Source organism: Hemitrygon akajei, chromosome 9 (assembly GCF_048418815.1).
Source record: "Hemitrygon akajei chromosome 9, sHemAka1.3, whole genome shotgun sequence".
Lineage (NCBI taxonomy): Eukaryota > Metazoa > Chordata > Chondrichthyes > Myliobatiformes > Dasyatidae > Hemitrygon > Hemitrygon akajei.
The window spans coordinates 87,629,909-87,648,002 of record NC_133132.1 but is presented as its reverse complement, the minus strand read 5'-3'; the positions used below and the strand labels follow the sequence as shown (position 1 = coordinate 87,648,002).

General features: G+C 39.3%; 1 protein-coding gene across 5 annotated transcripts in view; it reads left to right on the top strand.

Moving 5' to 3' along the window:
- The window catches only part of smap1 (small ArfGAP 1), a 128,805-nt gene that overhangs the window by 91,325 nt on the left and 19,386 nt on the right, over nucleotides 1-18,094 (top strand). For all 5 annotated transcript variants that reach the window (XM_073056487.1, XM_073056489.1, XM_073056488.1 and 2 more), the window contains 2 exons: nucleotides 5,056-5,183; nucleotides 14,600-14,777. In XM_073056487.1, coding sequence (XP_072912588.1) covers nucleotides 5,056-5,183; nucleotides 14,600-14,777 — 306 coding nt within the window. The remainder of the gene's footprint in view (nucleotides 1-5,055; nucleotides 5,184-14,599; nucleotides 14,778-18,094) is intronic.

Genomic DNA, 18,094 nt, shown 5'->3' with positions numbered 1-18,094 from the left:
CTTAATACTGTCAGTCCTAGTGTACATTAACAAATTTAAAATCTCTTACTATGACAACCTTGCTAATCAATCTGCATTTCCATGCATATTTTTTCTAGATTTCCACATTTTTGCATTCAAAGTATTTGTATCCCATTTAACTTTCCTATGTTGTAATTTTCCTCTTAACTGACTTTCCAGACTATCTTTGTGTCATCAGATTTGGTAACCATACAATACTTGGATGTCTTCATCCAATTAACTATATGGATTGGAAAACAAAACAAAGTTAGGTCTGACTGCTGCTTCCTTTGGCACACCAAGTAACCATTGCTTATTTCCAGTGGTTCAAAGCTATGCTCATTTCTGAAAATACATTATATATTATTATACAAGGCTGCTATCCTGCAATAAGGTTGGTAAAATAAGTGAACAGTTTGTTGTAAATTATTTAAAAATTCATTTGAGAAATGTCATTAAGGACAATGTAATATTGTACAAACCCCATTTCCAGAAAAGTTAGGATATTTTCCAAAATGCAGTAAGAACAAAAATCTGTGATATGTTAATTCACATGAACCTTTATTTAACTGACAAAAGTACAAAGAAAAGATTTTCTCAACTTTTGTTGAGTGTGTTGCAGCCATCAAATTCTAAATTTGTGTATATTTACAAAATACAATTAAGTTGGTCAGTAAAACTATTGAAAATCTTTTCTTTGTACTTTTGTCAGTTAAAGAAAGGTTCATGTGAATTAACATATCACAGATTTTTGTTCTTACTGCATTTTGGAAAATATCCCAACTTTTCTGGAAATGGGTTTGTAAATGAAATTTGCTTGATTCTACCATCAATTTTAATGTTACAACTGAATTAGTGACAATTATTTTTATATATAGTGCTATTAAACAATTTGTTCTGAAGTTTTGTCCATGAACAGGCATGTTGCTAAATAATACTGTATGTACTAGCATGTTGCTAAATAATACTGTATGTACTATTTTGCTGCTGTGAAAAAGAAAAGAAAGGTTGGATAATTTTATGTTGTCAGCATTGTTCCTAAGGCACATTCAATGTATTCTTTTCAAAGAGGCTGGTTGATTTTGCGAAGGCGTGCTCTGAAATTTGCTTCTCTTTTAGCAAGAGCTGTTGGATTTACAGATCTTGATTTCTCTCCTCCCCCTCCCCCCTTCAATTATGTACATATGCATATACTCGGAGTATTTTATCAGAGGCTGTTTGGTTGTGTAGTTCTTTTGCTGGATATGTGACTGCTATGAATGATGCTGTGAAATTGGTACCAATTTGAGTGGTGTGAGTAATGGCATGTTTCACAGTCACATATGCAGGGCTTTATATTTGTATTGAATGGACTTGATGTTTGCAATTTAGCTCAAACCCAAATATGCTTAAAGCAAAATGGACTGCTCTTATATAACTGCTAAAATGAAATACCTACAGCATAGCAGTAAAAATCTTAACCAGGGCATTACACACTTTTCACCAAAGAGCCAGAAACTATGCTCACAAAATGTCAGAGGAATTCAGTAAGCCAGGTAGCATCTATGGAAAAGAGCAAACAGTTGATGTTTCGGGCCGAGACCCTTCAGGACTTCTAATGGTGGTTGTAAAAATAGTTAACCAAGCACTTCTGAATGCACACATTGAAATAACAGCCAAATGGAATAATCCAAGTCATAAACAAATGAAATATTCAGCACACAAGATAGCTTATTTGCATATTCTAGAAGGACTTCGGGTATCTTGTACTCCAGATCAACTATCATGGATGCTTAAACCATGAATTAAAAACTCCAGAGAGACAATGGACATTAAGAATAGATCATGAATCACAGCTACCATTCACTCTGCCACTCCTGATGGAATTATTTGTTTTTAGTTTTAAAATATCCTTCTGTTGGTCTCCAGAAATGCCTGGTGTATCAAAGAAAACAAGCTGTGGATGTTTTGGCTAAGTTGGGTTAAAACCATTTTCTCAAGATGTTTTTGCACAATAAAAGATGCATAGTTATCTTCCTTAGCTTCATAATCCTCTTCAGAAAGTGTTCATGCTGCACGTGACAGCTCCAGTTCTTCGCCGCTGCTCATTTTACAGCAGTTCTATAGCTCTTTAATAGGACTTGAGCTTCAAAGTATTCTGACATGTCTCTTTGGGGATAACATATTGATTTCCTTTGATTTTGAAGTCTCTCTTACCTCATTCTCTCAGTTTGAAATTAACACTAGGACTTTTTAAGTGGCTATTGTGTTATCAGGTGTAATTATATAGGACGTTGTTCAATTCTGTTTGTTTATTATTTCTCCACAAGTACGCATCAGTATTGTTCACCTTTGTCTTCCCCCTTCCTCCTGGTTAGAAATTGATATTAAAACATACTTTAAATCATTTTTCAAGTCAGAAAATCCAAAGTATGCTGTGCCATATGTACATTTTTATTATATTTGTATAATTATATGACAGGGAACAAATCCTAATCTGATTTTAAATATTTTTGCTATGTAACTTTAACATAATTCTCTGCTGCATCTTTCATTTTCACATGTATTCTTAAATCTGAAGGATCATATAAATTCAGTTATTTATTCAGTTGAATAGCATTATGGGTTACAAATATTTTACCTAGGGCTGTTTTGCTTTAATGCTTTTATTGAATCTTATATTCATTAGTGATATTTATTGTTTTGCTCTAAAGAAGTGAGTGCAGTTGATATTATTAGGGAGATGGTGCTTCGGAAACTGAAAGATCTGAAGGAACTAAGTCACCAGGACCTGATGGACTACACCCCAAGGTTCTAAGAGGTAGCTGAAGGGATTGTGGAGCCATTAGTAATGATATTTCAAGAATCTGGCATGATTCCAGAGGGCTGGAATATTGCAAATGTCACTCTACTCTTCAAGATGGGTGAGAGGCAGAAGAAAGGAAGTTCTAGGCCAGTTAGCCTGACTTTAGTAGTCAGAAAGATGCTGGAATTGATTGTTAAGGATATGGTTTCAGGGTTTTTGGATGCACATGACAAAATAGGCCAAAGTCTGCATGGTTTCCTTGAGGGAAAATCTTACCTGACAAATCTGTTGGAATTCTTTGAAAAAATAACAAGCAGGATAGACAAAAGAGGATTGGTGGATGTTCTGTACCTGGATTTTTTTTGAAGGCCTTTGACAAGGTACTGCACATAATGTTGCAAACAAGATGAGATCTGAGTGTATTACAGGAAAGATACTAGCATGGATGGAGCTTTGACTGATTGGCAGGAGGCGAAGAGTGGGAATAAAGGGAACCTTTTCAGATCAGCTGCCGGTGATTACTGGTGTTCCATAGCATCTGTGTTGGGACAACTTTTTATGTCAGTGGTTGAAATTGATGGCTTTGTGGCCAAGATGGCAGACAATACGATGAGAAATCTGTTGGAATTCTTTGGAGAAGTAACCAGCAAGATGGACAAAGGAGAATTGGTCGATGTCGTGTACTTGGATTTTCAGAAGGCCTTTGATGAGGTGCCACACATGAGGCTGCTTAGCAAGCTACAGGCCCATGGTATACAGGGGAAATTCTAACATGGATAAAGATGTGGCTGATTGGCAGGCAACAGAATGGGAATAAAGGGAGTCTTTGCTGACTGGTTGTCAGTAACTAGTGGTGTTCCACAAGGGTCTGTGTTGGGACCGATTCTTTCCATGTTATGTGTCAATGATTTGAATGATGGAATTGGTAGCTTTCTTGCCTTGCAAAGATTGCAGACAGTATGAAGATAGGTGGAGGGGCAGGTAGTTTTGAGGAAATAGGCTACAGAAGGACTTGGGACAGATTAGGAGAATGGGCAAAGAGGTGGCAGATGGAATACAGTGTCAGCAAGTGTATGGTCCTACACTTTGATAGAAGGAATAAAAGCACAGCAATTTTCTAAATGGAGAAAATTCAAAAACCGAGGTGTAAAGGGATTTGGCAGTCCTCGTGCAGGACTCCCTGAAGGTTAATTTGCAGGTTAATTCGGTATTGATGAAGGCAAATTCTAACTTTAGAATTAATTTCAAGAGAACTAAAATATAAAAGTAAGGATACAATGCTGAGGCTGTACAGGGTACTGGTGAGGCTTCACTTAGAGTATTCTGAGCAAATTTGGCTCCCTTATCTAAGAAATGATGTGCTGATCTTGGAGAGGGTTCAGAGGAGGTTCCTGAGAACGATTACAGGAATGAAAGGGTTATCGTATGAGCAGTGATTGCAAGCTTTGTGCTTGTAGTTGCTTGAATTTAGAAAAATGAGAGGGGAATCTCATTTGAAACATAGAGATAGAGTGGATGCGAAGAGAATGTTACCTTTGATGAGGGAGTCGAGGACGAGAGAGCAGTCTCAAAATAGGGGGATGTTTATTTAGAACAGATGAGGAATTTCTTTAGGCAGAGGGTCAATTTGTCTATCTGTGGAATTTGTTGCCACACCTTTTGAGGCCAGGTCACTCAGTGCATTTAAGGTGGTTCTTGATTAGTCAGATTATGGAGAGATGGCAGGAGAATGGGATTGAGAGGGAGATTGATCAGCCATGATGAAATGGCAGGGCAGACTTGATGGGCCAAATGGCCTAACTTTGCTCCTAGGCCTATAGTCTAGATAATCATACCAAGTGAAAGGAATAGCTGCTGAAAACTGATGCACCTTTGGAGCTATAATGTTAAATTCTGAAAAGTGTCCTATGTAGTTTCTTTCTAAAGATTCATTGGTGCAATATCAATTTTTCCAGTTGCTAGCAAATGTTCCTGTTCACATCTGATCAACATAAACTTGTACAATTTTGGGCCCTGTTATCTAGTTGCATCAGAGTTGAATGCTCTACTTTTTTTGTAATTGTTAGTTCATTGTCTATTACTACACCATAATTGGTAAGAACTTTCCTCCTGGGTAAGCCACTTTTATACAGCTAAAAGCTAAGCAAAATGTTGGCACAGCTGATAGTTTATGATTTAAATAAATAGGTTAGTGTCCAGTTTGCTCTCTAAACTGTATCTTGAAATGCTTATCATAGTCAACTTAAACCTTCTGCTTTTCTCCTATCAAGATACACCTATTGAAGCTCCTATTGCTAATGGCGGCACCACTTCAAACACAACTTTGAATGATGACCTTGATATTTTTGGCCCCATGGTTTCTAATCCTCTTCCAGCATCAGATACACAGTTACAGCAGGTAAGTAAGCTTTATGTGTTACCACATGCTCTTTTTATTTCCATGTCTTTTGAGCGACAGAGGGAATCCATTGTAGGTCTTCCACTTCGTCTGTCTTAATGTGCCAACATTTGTTTAGTTTTACTATTGTTAGATGCGGTGGGAATCTAGGGGGAAATGGGGAAATGCTGAATGAGAGAAAATGATAGCAATGGTCCTGTTAAATGGAGGAGCAGGTGTGAGGAGTATCATTTATTAATTGTAAAATCTAAAAATCTGAATGAATAAAAACAAACTTTGTAGTATTAATGAAAACTCGTTCCCTATTAAATTCAAGCACAGTTATGACACTTTTGACCCATGCCAATTACAACTTAAAAAAGATCACTAGCTTTATTTATCTGCCTATTTCTTGATTTGATGCCTTGTACACTGTAGGACTACAAGGACTTAATAAATGTGAAGGCTTTTCCCTGAACTATTTTCAAATAGCTAATTTTGAATTTGAGACCCTTAATTACTGACCTGTGCTGAAGTACTCTGGGGCTGGGTGGTATATTAAGATGTGTTTCTTAATGCAAAATAGATCAAGGGATAGGGGAGAAGTTAGGAAGAGGGTATTAAGTGATGAGCAGCTATGATCATTTTGAATGGAGGGCAGGACAGAACTGCTGATGCTGTTTCACTGTATGCAGTTGTGAACTATACAGCCAACTTTAGTTATTTGCAGCCGCCTTAATTGTGTGCCATAATTTTGAGTGTAACAGTGTGTAGCTTTGATTTTCTGGCCCTGCTGCTTAATATTACACAATTTCAGCAAGTGTTAAAGAGAAAAGGTTCCGTATACTCACAGATTGGTTTAGTATGACTAATGGGTATCTATACACTCAAAAAAAGCTCCCAACTATTACATTAAAAATCTGAAATGAGTACTAATGTTTGTTTCTTATCTCTCTCTTCCTCCTCACTCCTCCCAACCCATTTCTAATAATGGTTCATATTAGTCCTGTGTTTCTGTTGCTATTCATTACAATATCTGGATCAATTGTTAACCTGTCGAGTGATTTGTATAACTGTGTGGATCACACATGCATTTAAAGAATAATGTCAGTCGCAATTAAATTTAGAAACCGTCTTCAAAAAATGCACTCAGCAAGATAATGTGTTTTTCTTTTCCAAAAATAGTTACTCTGAATGTGAAGAAGAATGCCTGCTCCTTTCTACAGCAGCTATGGCACTGATTTTTAAATTTAAAAAATTCCTCCAAATCACAACCTGCTCAAGTGCAAAATGTTTTGATTTTGCACTAGCAATTAGCCATTTCTTATGTAACCCTCAGGCTTGGCCAGCACATGTTCGTCTAGGGGAAAACAAATTCTGGCCCTGCCAAACTGAGAAATCTCATTTGTGGATGCTGCGTGATGTGTTGCCCAGTTACAAATCAGCACTGCAAAATATCAGACAGTACACCATAATCAATTAAATGATTGAACTTTATAAATCTTAATCTGAATAAAGGCTTAGTAAAGAAAATAAAAAGTAAAAGGGCCCTTTTTAAGGAAAAAGTCTATTGCGCATCTCCTCAGTCCACTCCATCCGGTGGTCTTCCAACTCTCTCCATTCGCGTTCTCACTCCATCACTACCCATTGAAAGACCGCAAAAATCTCGGCTCCCAGACACACAAGAACAACCTTTAGAACATAGAATAGTACAGCACAGTACAGGCCCTTCGGCCCACAATGTTGTGCTGACCCTTAAACCCTGGTCCCCATATATCCCCCCCCCCCCACCTTAAATTCCTCCAAATACCTGTCTGGTAGTCTCTGAAATTTCACTAGTGATTCTGCCTCCACCACAGACTCAGGCAATGCATTCCACGCACCAACCACTCTCTGAGTAAAAAACCTTCCTCTAATATCCCCCTTGAACTTCCCACCCCCTTCTCCCACTGAATAACATACATTGCAAAGTCCCATTATCTCTAGCCATTACCCAAACATTACTGCAACAGAGAAACCATTACATTAACAGTGAAACATTACATAGAAGCCATTACATTAGCCTTAGCAGTGAAACCTTACAGTGTGTTGCACTTAAATTTGCATAGCTGTGAGAAACAGCTGGCCTTGCATTATTTTTGTATCATTGTTAAATCTTTATGTGAATTTGATTGCATTCATGCTGCTGTTGATTTCCTTCAAATGATTACATAACTCAGTTTATTCATCGAACGTCTCCCCTCGTACCTAAAGCTACGTTCAATGCAGGTTTCCCCCGCAATCCGAAGGTAGAGCGTTCCTATGAAACTGTTTGTAATCCAAAATGTCGTAAAGCGAAGAAGCAATTACCATTAATTTATATGGGAAAATTTTTTGAGTGTTCCCAGACCCAAAAAAATAACCTACCAAATCAAAGCAAATAACACATAAAACCTAAAATAACACTAACATATAGTAAAAGCAGGAATGATATAATAAATTTACACCCTATATAAAGTAGAAATATTGTAGGTACGGTGTAGTTTCACTTATCAAACTCAGGAAGGCAGCGAACCAAAATCGATTTGGTGAAAAAAAAATCGGCACGTACAAACATGTGCAAACAACTACCCGCACAAGGCTTCACGGTCATTGTAGTCTTTCTCGGGGTAAACACACGTATAAAGTGGGCGTCCTTTTTCGTAAAAGCGAAAATCCTCTTTGGTTAGCGAAAACAAGTACCGTAGATTCCGGACTACAGAGCGCACCTGATTAAAAGCCGCTGGCTCTAATTTTAGAAATAAAATCAATTTTTTACTTGTAAAGGCCGCACCGGATTTTCGGCCGCAGGTGTCCCACGTTGTAATATGAGATATTTACACAGAAAGATATTACACGTGAGGATTTTTTAACTTTTAATTAAATCCATATGGTAACAAAAACAAATACATATTGCAAATGCTTTTTTTCGAACCGTGCCCTTTTAAATATACGTTGCGTATACTTCTTTACTGAACAACATTCCAATATCTCCTAACGACTGGTAAAAAATATATATACTGCAGCCTACCAGGAAAAGTTATTGATCGCCTTTAACTTAAAAGCAGCGTTTTCGCTCCGCCGCTCCCCCCCCGCCGTCCCGTTTATCGCAAACGGCATTTAAAAGCAGCGTTCGCTCAGATCCAAAGCCGTTCGCGTAATGCGCTCCCCCCCCTCCTTTCCGTTTATCGCAAACAGCATTTTTCCCACAAGACGCGGCGAAACCGGGTGTGACGTCATAGCATCCCGCGATGTAGTACAGAAAACAAATATAGTTAAAACTCTTCTAACTTTAACTAGAAAATGAATTACTAAGCGAAAATATTATAAACTAAATAACTGCCATAAAGGCAGCACAATGCTTTTCTTCGAGTGTTTTCCATGTTGATGAGGGTGAGTACAAATGACTGATTTACAATAATTTAATTGTGAAAGTGCGCTTGATTTATCGTACAATTTCATTGGACCTCTGTGAACTACTCATCAATTTTATTGGTCTACTGTTATGAGGCAAAATGTTTACGAGGCGGCATGAAAAAAATCATGTATTAGCCGCTCCGTTTTAAAGGCCGCAAAGTTCAAAGCTGTTCAAAATGTGGGAAAAAAGTAGCGGCTTAAAATCCGGAATCTAGGGTACTAATGTAAGTCTTTCGTAACAGCGAGTTGTCGTAAATCGAACGTTCGAAAAGCAGGGGCCACCTGTATTTATTTCTAAATTGATAGTCTATCTTTGTAAGTTATTTGGGAAGTTATTCCAGTTCAAAACAAAAACCAGGAGAATATTACCACTTTGAATTCAGTTCTGATTGCAGTAGAGTTCAGGGAGAATATTTTGGGGTTTTTTTTTGACAGCAACGCTTTTTGCTTGTCAGAAATGGCAGACTTCTTTTTAAATCTGAGGATAATCTGAACTAATAATAAATTGCTAGAAGCACACCAAGTCAAGTAGCATCTGTAAAAAGGAAACTACGTTTCAGGTAAAAGAACTGTGAATACCTTAGTTTTAAGTTGCAAGATTGTCCCAACACTCTGCTCTACCCCCCCCCCCCCCCAAACAATAAAGTGATACATTGAGGCTAGCACTGTGCAGATAATTTGTGTTTATGAAGCAGTGTTGTTAAACTGAGTGAAATCAAACAAGTAAATTTGTTGAACCTGAATGCTAGAAATATTCAGCACATTAGGCAAAATGCAAGACTAACTTTAACTTTACAGAACGCACCCATTCTGATACAAATAAAAAACAATGCATGAAATTATCATTAAAATCCAAAGGTTGCAATGTCTTGAGCAACATGCCTGATACTAAATTTTGAAGTATATCGTTATATTTTGTCACTTGCAGGATTCTGGATTGAATACATATGTTACTTTTGGATTGGTACCACTCTGACTTACTGACAGTGTGGATGTTGCTCTGCACAGCTGAGGTATCCTGCTGAATACTGTAGGAATGGTTTAATACTCCAAGTTTCCTGGAGTCACAGAGAACATATGCCTGATGAATTATTTGGAATTTTAATCTGATTTTATTGATTCAGTTGTCAGGAATATTGAATTATTGCAGGGCTTTGCTGCACATAGTGTATTTTTGCATGGATTTGAATTTTCTGATGCAAACAACTTTTATTGTGGTTTACAATTCATTTATTTACTGCTTAGTGTTTAAACCAGTCATAAAAGGAAACAAACTGGATAAAGAGAATTAAGAGGTTTTACCATATGCATGGATAAGAAAATGTCTGGATCCATTTCTTTCCAAGGCTCCGTGGAGTGCTTTTTGGTTAGTAAGCTGTCAAAATCTCACTAACATAGCTCTGAGATAGACAATTAGGTGATGTCTCAGTTTATTCTGTATTACCCAGTTCCTTTAAGTTTTTGTATCCAGCTCTCCCCTCTATAATGGCATTGACAGTTCTTGGATTTCCCTGTATTTTCTTTAGAAAACGGCTGACACGAGAATGTTTGAGAAATGAGGTCAGTTCAGGCTGTTGGATTCTTTTGAAAAGATCACACCCTGGAGCTGTAATGTTTGTTTTGGTGTATTTAAAAATGCTAAACTACTATCCATGTTTTTCAAAAACTTAGTCTGCTGCCTGTTTACATTTTAACTCATTTAAAACTAGTGATATAAGGAAAAAAGCCATATTGTGATATCTCTGTAGAAAGGCAGAGTGATTATAATTGATATACTCCATGGTCAATTAAACCAGCCGATTGGGTTGTTGTAAATTACTAAAATTGTGTTTGAAACACAACGTTCATGAGTAACTGTCCTCCCTATCTGGCAAAACTAGCCTGGTTATACTGGGAGAAGTTGTTGTTCCCTGAAGTTCATTTTCTCTTGCTCCTTAAATTGCTGTACCAATAAACTCAAATTAACCATACAAACTATTGTATATAATCCAACTTTGTAGCAGAGATAATTATTGATAGCGATTCTGTTACAAGTATAGGAAGTTCGAGCTGTGTCAGAACAACTGGAATTGTTCCTTTGGTGCTGAGATTGCTTTAATCAGCTGACGATTTTTGTTTTTAACTGTAATTTTCCACTTGCCTCCTTCTAAAATGCAACGATTCCTTAATCAGAGCATTGCTGTTTGTTCTTGATTTCTTTGCTTATCATTTAGCCACATTAGTTGAATGGTGTGATAGAATATTTAATTATTGAAGTATAGTTATTTCTAACCCAGTTGATTTGAGGCCATTCCAAGGTTGTTGCAGCTGACTGATCCTAGGTTGCTACAATTGTCAGTCATTCCTTTTATGTCTGTACAGTTAGATAAACCTGCTTGACAGCTATATATTTGTACTTTTCAATAGCTGAGATGAATGTGAATAGCTCATTTTGTCATTACTTCCCCATTCCATGGTTAACCACGTTATCAACCACTGAATTGGATAGCAGAGGAATCTTCAGCTATGTATCATGAGAATTTGAATCATTATCTGGGCAAAAAGAAATACCTGCAGTGATTTCTTTTCCAGAATTATATGTAAGAGTTGCACAGGATGGAAATAGGTCCTATAGCTTAGATTGTGCATGCTGACCAAATAAATGCCTTCTTGAATTGGTCCTAGAACAGCACATGATATTCCAGAGACTGTCACACCATTGTCTTCTAGTGTTGTGATATGATGTCCCAGCTCTTGTATTCAGTGCCCATTCAATGAAGGCAAGTGTGAATGCCCTCAAGAAAATAAATCTTAGGGTTGTATTTGGTGACATGTACATATGTACTTTGCTACTTTGAAATGCATCACTTTGCATTCATCTGAATTAAATTTCATCTGTTATTCTTTTGCCCACTTTCCCAGTTGGTCTAGATCCTGCTTTAACCATTGAATTTTCATTTGGACTTAGTCTGAATCCTGTGAGCCTCACAGAATAAATGTGCAGTTGATGCTTAATATGGGAGTTGAATGTATCGAAAAAGGAGCTACATTCTTGTCATTATCCTTGAGATGCTATCAGGATTAGTATTTGAAGCATAAGAATCATTAATGAAATTTATGATTGGATGTAATGTTTATTGTACTCTTGACAATTTTGGGAATGTTTTATCAAGTACTGTACCTTTGGGAGTTTACATGTTCATTGATGCATTCACTACTTCTGATGAAATTGAGCTCAGGATACCTTTCAACTAAAAACATCTTATAATGTGTTATTTAATGACCTATATGTTAAAATAAAATTGCCAATTACTTTTGTAATTTCTTTCTCTTTTTTTGTAATTTTTTTAATTGAAGTTCATCAAACAACTTTTGTAATTTCTCCAAATCTATTGTGCATTGTTCATGGAGGAGTGTTTTGAGTTAAAATATTTTTAGAGAATCCTAATAAAATGTACTTCATTCTGTCATCCTCCGTTATAACCTTTGAGTTCTGAACTCTTTGCACTTGGCTGACTGTGGCATAGTGATCAATTTGAATCACAATTTTATCATAAGTTCCCCGTCTATATTCTGTATATGAATGCCCAGTTTCTACTGATCACTTGCATAGCTTAACATTAGTTAAATCAGGTAAAAGTTCTGTGGTTCTCTTTGCGCTACTATGTTTAAGAAGTCATGGAAACAGAAGTAAAATATTCTGTGTAAAGAAAATGCCAGGTGCATGACCATTGATTTTCCAGTAATCCACATATAAAGACTACACCATTCTCAGGCTGCATCCACACTAGATCGGATAAATCCGTAACTGAAGTTTTTTCTCTTCGTTTTGACCCTCCATCCACACTGATTGGCCAGTGTAGTGTGTACGGGGTAACCGAAGTTTTTTAAAAACGCAGTCATGACGTGCCGGAACAGATGGTAGCGGCAGCGCAGCATTTCATGGTTTTCATGAACGCAACGTCCGCAAGAACAACGGCAGACGGCTTCAGGAGACTGTTCCTGAGCAGAATGTTACTACAGCTTTGGAGATAATTTCAACCCCCCCCCCCCCCCACACACACAACCTAACAATTTCAGAACAGACAGCAATGAGACTGAAGTCAGAAGAGTTAGAAATGTACTCACCAAATACTTTGACCCATAACTTACTGAATAAATGAGTATACTCACTTTGCCCTGTTTTCTTGCTTGTATGAAGGTGGTGTACCTATTTATGCAAGTACTTCTCTGACAATAGATGTGGTACAGCCTAATGTAACATTGTATGGAAATACAAGAAAACACTGATGCAGACATGTTTCATACATTTAACAAGGTGCTTTATTAATGTATTGCTTGTGCAAACATTCAATAGATGCAATTGTCACTACTTCCAAAATGTAATTTTTAAGTAGTAGCTTATGTTTGGCATAGATGTGAAAATGTTAAGGCCAAAAAAGGAAAATTGTAAGTTTCACTTTTACTCAAGTAAAAATAAAATCACTTTTGCCCAGTAATTTGTTTTGTTGCACGTGTTAAATACAGCAAAATAGTACAGAAAGACATGGCAAAAGTAAAGGCAAACAAATGAGGTAACAGCAAATTTCACTTTTGCCCAGTAACAAGCCTTATTACATTTACTTGTAGCCGTCGTCCCTTTCATCAGTGACGAGACTATGGCTGTAGGAAATGTTTCCAATACTGTCCATGAACTCCCTGTCGGTTGCCTCCATATGCTCCAGTATTTGTTTTTTTTTAGTTTTAAGTCCTCCTGCGCGAGAGCCAACAGCTGTCCATCGTTTGGCAATTTCCTTTTAAGTTTTTCTAGTCTGTAACTGGACAAACGCACTCCAAGTCTTTCACGGCGAGATGTGACACCAAACATGCCACCTGTTTTCTGTAGATGTGTCCTGCGCGTGCCCAGTAGGAGGAGATTCGCCCAAATACCCGTTTTAATGTGGACGGAGGTATTTTCAAAAACGCCTGGTGTGGACGCCTATTGTTTTTATGTGAAGCCGGCATTTTCAAAATTATCCGGTCTATTGTGGACATAGCCTCAGTGTTTTGAATTTCCCTCGAGTTCTGTCTACAAAAGTGATGATCATATTTGAAAGGTTCTGGTCCTGGAGTGACACATATTAATACAGTAAGACTTTCTCCCAGAAGGAAGCACAAATTTGTTTAGTGAAATTTCATTAAAGAAAATCCCAATGCATTCTATACCTCAAAGGCAAAAGGATAACTAAGAAGAGGGTCGGGGATAAAGGGAGGAATATGTGCTTGAAAACAGAGGATGTGGACTAGTCCGAAATGAATGCTTCGGCATTTACCAATGAATAGGGCATGGAGAGTAGTGAAATCAGTGTGGAGTGTGTTTGGCCAGGGCATTTTGACATGTTCGTTGTGTCATATTCTTTGTGTCCTCTAAGTATTGCATTTACTTCTGCATATTGAATACAGTATTACATAGAGTATTGCATTCAATCAGGTTGTTCCATTATAGGAAGAACGTGGAGGCTTTGGAGAAGCTGCAGAAGACGTTTACCAGTATGCTACCTGGATTAGAGGACATGGACTAATAAAGAGGGGTTGGACAAATGGCTGGTTTTCTCTGGGATGGCAAAGGCTGAGGGGAGACTTGATAGAAGTTGATAAGATTGTGGGGGGCATAGATAGACTGCCAGTATATTTTTCTAGAGCTGGGTGCCTGGAATGCCAGGAGTGCTACATAAATGCAATAGAGGCATTCAGGGGATTCTTACATTGCCACATGAGTGAGCAGAGGAAGGAGGGGTATGGATGTTTTATTAGGAGAAGGATTGTTTTCTTTAAGCATTTAATTGGTTTAGCACAACATTCTGGGCCAAAGGGCCTGTCTCATACTGTACTGTTCTATTTGCAGAGTTAGAAAAATCTCAAAATCCTGAGTTGATTCCTGGAAAATTAATAATTTAGTTGACTGTTCTCCTGCCTTGCATAATTATTGGTAAAGTTATATATCTGGATGTTTGCATTCACTACTTTTGACCTTTTCTTCACAGCCTACTTCCACTAAACCAACAGGAGCAGCCTCATCTGTAGCAGCAGGAGATCTTGATCTTTTCATTGAACCAACCACAAAAGCAGAAGACTGTAAGAAACCACTGTCCAAAGATTCCATTTTATCATTATATGGTACAGGAACAATGCAGCAGCAGCAGCAACAACAAGGAACCGCAGGTAAAGGACTGAAAGTCTGGAATACAAAGTTGAAGTCGCAGTCAGATGAAAATCTGTATCTGCTTTTTAGATGTACCAAGACCTCCATAATGAAACATTGCCATAATACATAAAATTTGGAGTATCCGTTCTTAGATGGTTGATATAGTTACAAGCTGTTCCTGAGCTAGTGTTCAATGCATTTATTAATTTCCATTGGATACGAAGTGTATAGAAACACAGAAAACCTACATCACAAAACAGGCCCTTCAGCTCACAAAGCCATGCCAAACATGACCTTACCTTAGAAATTACCTAGGATTACCCATAGCCTTCTATTTTTCTAAGCTCCATGTACCTGTCCAGGAATCTCTTAAAAGATCCTATCATATCGGCCTCCACTACCGTCGCCGGCAGCCCACTCCATGTACTCATCACTCTCTGCATTTTATTAAAAAAAACTTACCCCTGACATCTTCACTGAACCTACTTCCAAGCACCTTAAAACTGTGCCCTCTCATGCTAACCATTTCAGCCCTGGAAAAAGTCCTCTGACTATCCACAAGATTAATGCCTCTCATCATCTTATACACCTCTATCAGGTCACCTCTCATCCTCTGTCACTCCAAGGAGAAAAGGCCAAGTTCACTTAACTTATTCTTGATTTGATCGAGGTATTTAAAATTTTGAGAGGGATAGATAGAGTTGACGTGAATAGGCTGTTTCCATTGAGAGTAGGGGAGATTCAAACGAGAGGACATGATTTGAGAGTTAGGGGGCAAAAGTTTAAGGGAAACACGAGGGGTTATTTCTTTACTCAGAGAGTGATAGCTGTGTGGAATGAGCTTCCTGTAGAAGTAGTAGAGGCCAGTTCAGTTGTGTCATTTAAGGTAAAATTGGATAGGTATATGGACAGGAAAGGAGTGGAGGGTTATGGGCTGAGTGCAGGTAGGTGGGACTAGGTGAGATTAAGAGTTTGGCACAGACTAGGAGGGCCAGAATGGCCTGTTTCTGTGCTGTGATTGTTATATGGTTATATGTTATATGGTTATTCTCATAAGGCATGCTCCCCAATCCAGGCAACATCCTTGTAAACCAACACATGCAAAATGCTGGTGGAACGCAGCAGGCCAGGCAGCATCTATAGGAAGAAGCACTGTCGACGTTTCGGGCTGAAAGAAAAGATAGTAAGAGATTTGAGAGGGGGAGAGGGAAATGCGAAATGATAGAAGAAGACCGGAGGGTGTGGGGTGAAGCTAGGAAAGCAGATTGGCAAAAGGGATACAGAGCTGGAGAAGGGAAAGGATCATGGGATGGGAGGCCTAGGGAAAAAGAAAGAGGGAGGGGAGCACCAGAGGGAGATGGAGAACAGGCAGAGTGATGGGCAGAGAAAGAACAAAAAGGGGAGGGGGGTAAATAAATAAATCAGGGATGGGGTAAGAAGGTGAGGAGGGGCATTAACGGAAGTTAGAGAACTCAGTGTTCATGCCATCAGGTTGGAGGCTACCCAGACGGTATATAAGGTGGTGTTCCTCCAACTTGAGTGTGGCTTCATTTTGACAGTAGAGGAGGCCATGGATAGACGTATCAGAATGGGAATGGGACGTGGAATTAAAACTGGGAGATCCCGCTTTCTCTGGTGGACAGAGCAGAGGTGTTCAGTGAAATGGTCTCCCAGTCTGTGTCGGGTCTCACCGATATATAAAAGGCAGCACCGGGAGCACTGGACACAGTATACCACACCAGCCGACTCACGGGTGAAGTATTGCCTCACCTGGAAGGACTGTCTGGGACCCTGAATGGTGGTGAGGGAGGAAGTGTAAGGGCAGGTGTAGCACTTGTTCCGCTTACAAGGATAAGTGCCAGGAGGGGGATCGGTGGGAAGGGATGGGGGGTGGGGTGAACGAATGGACAAGGGAGTCGCGTAGGGAGTGATCCCTACGGAAAGCAGAAGGTGGGGGGGAAGATGTGCTTGGTAGTGGGATTCCGTTGGAGGTGGCTGAAGTTACTGAGAATTATATGTTGGACCCGGAGGCTGGTGGGGTGGTAGGTGAGGACAAGGGGAACCCTATCCCGAGTGTGGTGGCGGGAGGATAGGGTGAGGGCAGACGTGCGGGAAATGGGAGAGATGCATTTGAGAGCAGTGTTGATGGTGGAAGAAGGAAAGCCCCTTTGTTTAAAAAAGGAAGACATTTCCTTCGTCCTGGAATGAAAAGTCTCATCCAGAGAGCATATGCGGCGATGGGGGAATTGCAAAAAGGGGGATGGCATTTTTGCAAGAGACAGGGTGGGAAGAGGAATAGTCCAGGTAGCTGTGAGAGTCCATGGGCTTATAGTAGATATAAGTAGATAAGCCGTCTCCAGAGATGGAGACAGAAAGATCAAGAAAAGGGAGGGAGGTGTCGGAAATGGACCAGGTAAATTTGAGGGCAGGGTGAAAGTTGGAGGCAAAGTTAATGAAGTCAATGAGCTCAGCATCTGTGCAGGAGGCAGCGCCAATGCAGTCGTGGATGTAGCGAAGGAAAAGAGGGGGACAGATACCCGTATAGGCTTGGAACATGGACTGTTCCACAAAGCCAACAAAAAGGCAGGCATAGCTGGGACCCATGCTGGTGCCCATGGCTACACCTTTGGTTTGGAGGAAGTGGGAGGAGCCAAAGAAGAAATTATTGAGAGTAAGAACTAATTCCACTAGACGGAGGAGAGTGGTGGTAGAGGGGAATTGGTTAGGTCTGGAATCCAAAAAGAAGCGGAGAGCTTTGAGACCTTCCCGGTGGGGGATGGAGGTGTATAGGGACTGGACGTCCATGGTGAAAATAAGGCGGTGGGGGCCAGGGAACTTAAAATCATTGAAAAAATTCAAAGCGTGAGAAGTGTCACGAACATGGGTGGGAAGGGATTGAACAAGGGGGGATAAAACAATGTTGAGGTATGCAGAAATGAGTTTGGTGGGGCAGGAGCAAACAGACAATGGGTCTACAACATCCTTGTAAATCTCCTGTGCACCCTTTTTATAGTTTCCACATCCTTCCTGTAGTGAGGCGACCAGAACTGAGCACAGTACTCCAAGTGGGGTCCGACCAGGGTCCTGTATAGCTGCAACATTACCTCGCAGTTCCTAAACTCAATCCCACGATTGATGAAAGCCAGTGCACTGTATGCCTTAACCACAGAGTCAACCTGCGCAGCAATTTTGAGTGCCCTATGGACACGGACCCCAAGATCCCTCTGATCCTCCACACTGCCAAGAGTCTTACCATTAATACTATATTCTGCCATTGTATTTGACCTACCAAAATGAATCACTTCACACTTATCTTGGTTGAACAGGGCAAGCC